Source organism: Chrysochloris asiatica, unplaced genomic scaffold (assembly GCF_000296735.1).
Source record: "Chrysochloris asiatica unplaced genomic scaffold, ChrAsi1.0 scaffold00293, whole genome shotgun sequence".
Taxonomy (NCBI): domain Eukaryota; kingdom Metazoa; phylum Chordata; class Mammalia; order Afrosoricida; family Chrysochloridae; genus Chrysochloris; species Chrysochloris asiatica.
Window position 1 is genome coordinate 1,287,379 of NW_006408811.1, and position 6,575 is coordinate 1,293,953.

The 6,575-nt window shown below is 42.4% G+C and overlaps 1 protein-coding gene across 1 annotated transcript in view; it reads left to right on the plus strand.

The window, feature by feature from the left end:
* EGFLAM (EGF-like, fibronectin type III and laminin G domains) overlaps positions 1-6,575 on the plus strand; it is a 204,470-nt gene that overhangs the window by 53,283 nt on the left and 144,612 nt on the right. Inside the window, exon 6 of the mRNA XM_006874680.1 lies at positions 5,968-6,134. Within this exon, the coding sequence (XP_006874742.1) occupies positions 5,968-6,134 (167 nt within the window). The remainder of the gene's footprint in view (positions 1-5,967; positions 6,135-6,575) is intronic.

Consider the following 6,575-nt stretch of genomic DNA (forward strand, 5'->3'; position numbering starts at 1 on the left):
CTGTGCTGCCTCACTTTCCTGAAAGATTTCAATTTTTATTCCATCAATTCCTGGTGCCTTGTTCTTTGCCACTTCTTTCAATGCTCTTTGGACTTCCTCTCTGAGTATCATTGGCTCTTGTTCATATGGTATCTCTTGAAATGGTTGAATATTAACCATTTCCTTTTGGTACAGATATGACCTCGCCAGATGGAACAGGTGTAGACGGTTTTTATGTAACCTAACTTTAGTGCAGGGGTGGGGAAACTTTTTTCTGCCAAGGGCCATTTGGATATTTATCACATCATTCATGGGCCATGCAAAATTAGCAATTTTAAAAATTGGCATGCTATAATGTGAACCCTATGCAGGGTCACTGTGAGTCAGAACTGACTCCACCGGCACACCACCAGCACCATAATGTGATGGCTGGAACTGTGGTTGCCTTGGCAGGGCCAGACCAAATGATTGCGTGGGCCTTATGTACAGACCACAGGCTGGATGTTCCCCACTCCCGCTTTAGTGCAAGGAAAAGGTGCTCTGATGGCCCAGTGGGCTAAGCTCTGGCTGAGAACTAAAATGCCATCACTTTAAACCCACCAGATGTTCTGTGGAAGACATCTGAGGCAATCTGCTCCCATAAAGATATACAGTCTTAGGAATCCATGAAGCAGTTATACTCTGTCGTATAGGATTACTATGAGTCTGAATGGATGGGGCAGCAATGAGCTGGTTTGGGGTTAGTACAAGAAAATGCTTAAAGCCTTTTCAGTAATTCAAAAGCTGTGTTGTAGCAAGTGAAGGTGATTTTGGTGAAGAGTTTGTTGGGGTAGGAGTTGGTTCATTCATTCAAAATGAGGACAAATTTACATAGCATTGCAGGGCAGGTAGGAGTCTTCTGAACTGTAACTGTTTGTAACCCAAGGAACTGCCTATACTTTGATAAGTACTGAAAGTGTACAGCTTCCTGGGAGGGCATCACCAGTTCCAGCTGTTGCGATGGAGTCAGTTCTGACTCACAGCGACCCCGTGTATGTGAGAGTAGGACTATGCTCCATAGAGTTTTCAGTGGCTGAGTTTTTGGAAATAGGGCACCTTTCTTCTGAGGTGCCTCCAGGTATATTCAAACCTCTAACTTTTCCCTGGAGTCCTGGTGTGGCGTTGTAGGATAAGCACTGGGCTGCAAGGTCAGTTTGAACGGCAAGATAGGTGGTTCAAACACACCAACTGCTTCTCAGAAAACCTACACAGGGTTGCTATTAGTCAGACTGGACTCAAGGCCACTTAACTACAGTAACAACAGCTTTTCATTAGCAGCCAGGCACTAATTATTTGCACCACACTTGGACTCCTGTAAGGGTTGTTATTGTTAAGTGCCATTCATGAGTTCTGACTCATTGCTACCCTGTATAGGATTTCCAAGGAGCATCTGATGGGTTTGAACCACCGACCTTGGGGTTCAAATCCACTTTGTGGTCCAGTGCTTATCCTACATTGTCACACCAGGGCTCCATCCCATAAGGGTAGCATTTTCTAATTTAACTTCTTCCTCTTTAGCCTTTTCATTGTTGTGGAAATTGACAGAGTAATGTTGCTATGGTGATTTGCCAGATAACTTGTAGTTCTGATGAGATGATTTTCTTTAGTCTACAAAGATAAAGCTATTGTTGAAGATGATTTAAGAGCACTTTTGTAACTCAAGAGACTTTAAAAACATTCAAATAAAAAAAAGTGGCAAAATCAGAGAGGAAATGTTAAAGGTTTTGAACTGATATTCAATCTGCTCAAGCTTTCTTCTCTCACTCCAGAATGAAATCAGGTGGTTATTTCAGTCTTTCATTTGCTGAAAATAAGTTTCTTTCTTACATTAAATGAAAACACAAATACGAAACAATATCCTAACCTACCCCCTGGAGTCCTGGTGTGGCACTGTGGTTTAATGTGCCAGACTGCAAAGCCGTTTGAACTGCAGGGTCAGAGGTTCAAGCTCACCTGCTGCTCCTCGGAAACCCTATACTGGGTTGCTATGGGTCAGAACTGACTCGATGGCACTTAATAACAACAACAGCAACACACCTCCTTTCCTGTGATATTAACAGGAGAGTTGTCACCAATGTTTGCAGGTGGTAGTGGCTGTTGTTGGGTGCTGTTGACCCCATGAGGCAGTTGTACTCTGTAGGATCTCTAAGATTCCGATTTGCAAGTAGCCTTTCAGAAAACAAGCACCCATTCTGGGAGCAGTTATGAGCTATTTCCTCTACAAATATTACAAGGGAATTTACCAAAGGATAACAGAAATGTTTTAGCTAAAGATCACATCTTTGCTGACTTTACATTTAGGTATATCCCCTGTGGCTTTTCTGAGTGAAGTGGTTTTGCTTTAGTTTGAGTTTGTAAATGTCTTTCTCTTTGATGCTAGTTTACATGACAAGTCCAACTTTAGGGAAAGAGTATCAGGAAATAGAAAGGAGCCCTTACTTCCTCTGATGGCATGCCCTATGAAGTCGTCATCTCCAAACCTGAACCTTCTTATGAGAATGAGATGCTTGCCCTCCAAAAGACTCCTCAACACAAGCCCAAGGAAGCTTCCATCTACTTCCAGGTTTAAGGAGTCCACTGCATTTAATGTTCAACAATTTCTGCTAATGAAATGTAGGCATGCACTTACAAAGGAAATCCATGTAGTATCCATTTCCTTTTTGCAAAAATGAGTATCTATTTCCTTGCCTAGTAAGTTGTTCATAAAGAACTAGCATCCATCGGTGGTTTTTGCTTCCTGCCTCTCTCTAAATATCTGCAAGCAGAAGTGTTTACAATTAGAATAGTTTGAATATTGATCATCCCCATTCTTCCTCGTGACTCGGAGGACTTTCTTAATCTAACCTCAATCCCTCAATCCAGATTGGTCCCACCATTCATCACTTGCATTGCTTTGGATGAGTTTACTTACTGGCTCCGGGCCTTAGTTGAGTCTTTATTTTTTTTAAAAAAGGTGGTATTAATCATAGTGGAGCAGTTTTGGTATGGTACTGTAGGATAAGCACTGGAAAGCTAAGCACATATTGATGGTTCAAAACCACTAGCCGCTCCTTAAGACACCCTGTGCAGGGTCACTATGAGTGGAAACTGACTCGAAGGCATTGATAGCAACAACGGCAATAGTATCCCCTGCAGCTAACAATAGCAACACCATGGCATAGGGTGGGTGTGTGAAGTAAAGTATTTAAGATATTACAACACTACAAGTCCTCTGTGGGTGATGTAAATGGTATCAGATGTAAAGGGTTAGCAGTTCTGAGCTCACATAAAGACGACAAGAAAGAAAGGTTTGGTGATCTACTTTGGAAAACTGAGCCATTAAAAACCCTTTGGCGTGTGTTCTGCTCTGATACACATGGCGTTGCCATGAGTTGGAATCTACTTGATGGCAGCTGGTTAGTAGAACACCTCATAGCACTTACACCAAAATGCCAAGCCCTGTACTCTCTGAGTCAATTCCACTCACAGTGGCCTCTCACACTCTTGGTAAATGACAACTATCATTAGCTATAGGGTCGCTCTGAGTAAGAATCCACTTGTCAGTGGTTTCTGGTTTAGGTCTTGTTTTGTTTTGATCACGTGTTACTAATACAAAGCCTCCACTCCAGTTAGGTCAGCCATGTGCAATCATCCCTGGACTGTTCGCCTTCCTTCCCGCCACCAGTTGTTTGTGGTTAGGAGCCTTTGAGTTGATTTTTGACTCAGAGCAACCACTTGTGACAGCGTAAAACTGCCCCAAAGGGTTTTCTAGGCTATAATCTGTGCTGGAGCAGGTCAGCAGTCTTCCTGCCGAGTCACAGGCTGAGTCAAACCACCAGCTCTTCAGTGAACAGCCTCTTGCTTAACTGTTGTTCTACCAGGACCACAGTTGTGGGATGTGCCATCCACTATATTAATCCATCTTGTTGGAGATATTCCTCTTTTTCATTTACCCGCCACTTAAGCAAACTTGCAATTAATTTTAGTAAGAACGGAGTCCTGATAATGGTGCAAACCTCAAAGTTGGTGGTTCAGCTGCTCCTCAGAAACCAAATACAGGGTTTATGAGTCAGAGCCGGCACCATAGCACTTAACAGTAACATACTAGGGTACTTAAAAATGTTCATGGGGAAATTAAATTGAAAGATAATATAATATTTGCATGAACTTTTCAAGCATCCTGGTATTTCTTTAACCTGTTGTATCCAAAATATTATCATTTCAACGTGTGACTAATATAAAGATTATTAATAGACTATTTCATTTCCTTTTGCTTTGAACATCCCGTGTGTATTTTCCATTTAGAGTACCTTTCACCTCAGACAAGTCTCATTTTAAGTGCTGACTTGTCACAGGGACCAGGGTCACCAATGAGAGTAAGGAGGTGGTTTTACTAGGTTGTGAAGTGACTAACTCCCTTAAATAATGGCTAACGCATGCTTAATGCTTACAGGACGATGCAGGATACTAACTATATTAAGTTGTTGTTGTTATGTACTGGTTGAGTCAAGGTTGACTCATAGTGACCATCTATAGGGTTTCCAAGACTGTAAATCTGTGTGAGAGCTGCAGAAAGACTCATCGTTCTCTCATGGAGTAGCTGGTGGGCTCAAACCGTTGACCTTGTGGTTCGAAGTCCAGTGCTTTTCCTATTGAGCCACCATGCTCCCTATGCCAAGTTCTGCTATGCTAATACTAAATATGTCTCCTTCAGTCCTGGTGTGCCACTGTAGGATACGTACTTGACTGCAAGGTCGGCTTGAGCCACAAGGTTAGCTGTTTAAACTCACCAGACACTCCTCAGAAGCCCCGTACAGGGTCACTATAAGTCGAAACGGACTCAACAACACTTAACAGCAACAACAACAATCTTTATGACAGCCGCCTTTGGCAAGTACTTTTATTGCCCACGTTTTATAGGTGAGAAAACTGAGATATAAAGAAGTTAAATAGCAGCTCTTACGTGGCGCTGTGAACTAATGCGTCAGACTTCAAAGTCATTTGAACTGCAAAGTCGGAGGTTCAAGCTCACCAGCTGCTCCTCAGAAACCCTATACAGGGCCACTATGGGTCAGAATCAACTCGACGGCACTTCACAACAACAACAACCTGTGGAGGAAGCAGGATTCCACCAAAGTTGGCTTTGCCCCACTGTTGTTGTTGTTATGTGCCATGGAGTCGGTTCTGACTCATAGAGACCCTGTACAGGGTTTGGTTTGCAAGGCTGTAAATCTTTGCGAGACAAGAAAGCCTCATCATTCTCTTGAGGAAGAGCTGGTAGTTTTGAACTGCTGACCTTGCGGTTCACAGACCAATTTGTAACCACTATGCTACCAGAGCTCCATATTATCACCGTCTGCCTATTGCCTTCCAGATTGGAGCGTGAAGCAAAGCTCTGTCTTTTCTTTAGGGTCCTAGAAGGGTGTGTGAACATTCAGCAAGTTGGCAAAAGTGTGCAATTTGTTAAGCATAAGAAAGGTCACAAACAGAATCTTCTGGGATTTTCCCCAAAGGAATTCATGCAGTTGGTCACCCTATAGAACAGTATTTGTTTATTTTATGTGGATTGTAATTCGATGGTATCTGTGCTCTTCTGATCTCTGAGAATGAGGACTGGCATTGGAAAGCTTATTTAGACAACATCTGGAGAGTCCTTGAAAGTAAACACCTATGTGAGTGGGGATCTTTCCATCACAGTCAAGGCCAAACGGGGAAGAGAGGATGATCTTTAAACAGCACTTAAAACCAAACCTAAAAAGGATCTACTTGCATCTACTGGCAAGAGCTCACAATTGTAACCTCTGATTTAAAATCGGGATCACTTTTCCAATTGGAAATGTTAACTCCATTTTATGAGTATTGCTTCTACAGTTTAAATGCTGTTAAGTCTGCACAGCCAACTCTCCTCCCTCTCCTCTGGTATGTCTGAACTACTGCTTTTTTTTTCTTGTTTTCATTGTATCATTTAAGACCAGATTTCGACCAGAGTTGGACCTTGATCAAAGAACAGATCCCAATGGATTCCATGGTTATCAAGGGCCTCGTTCCAGATACCAACTACCAGTTTGCTGTGAAGGCCATAAATCCCTATGGTTCAAGTCCCGCCAGCCAGCCTAGCCACACCATCCGAACCATGAGTGAGTATCATACCCTTCCACGTGACAGAATTAGCTGCATTTCTAGGGTTGTCTTACTGTCTTAATGTCCTGAGTAGAACAGAGGGTTAACCAAAAGGTTGGTTAGTCCACCCAGAGGTGTCTTGGAGGAAAAGCCTAGTATTCTACTTCTGAAAAATGAGTCATTGAAAAACGATATGGAGCCATTAAAAACCCACATGTGTTTGTTCTACTCTGACAAACATGGGGTTTCCTTGATAGGAGTCAGCACAATGGTAACTGGTTTATTGCCTTTCAGAAGGACAGTCCCAGGCTTGCATGGTCGGGTTTTCTGAAATCTTTGGAGGTTCAAATTCCTTAACATGGACACAGACTCTTTCTGTGTATAAAAGACTACCAGAAGATTTTTTTTTTTTTCTTAAATGTTTTATTGTGAATTATGTGATAGTTTACATGGGAGAA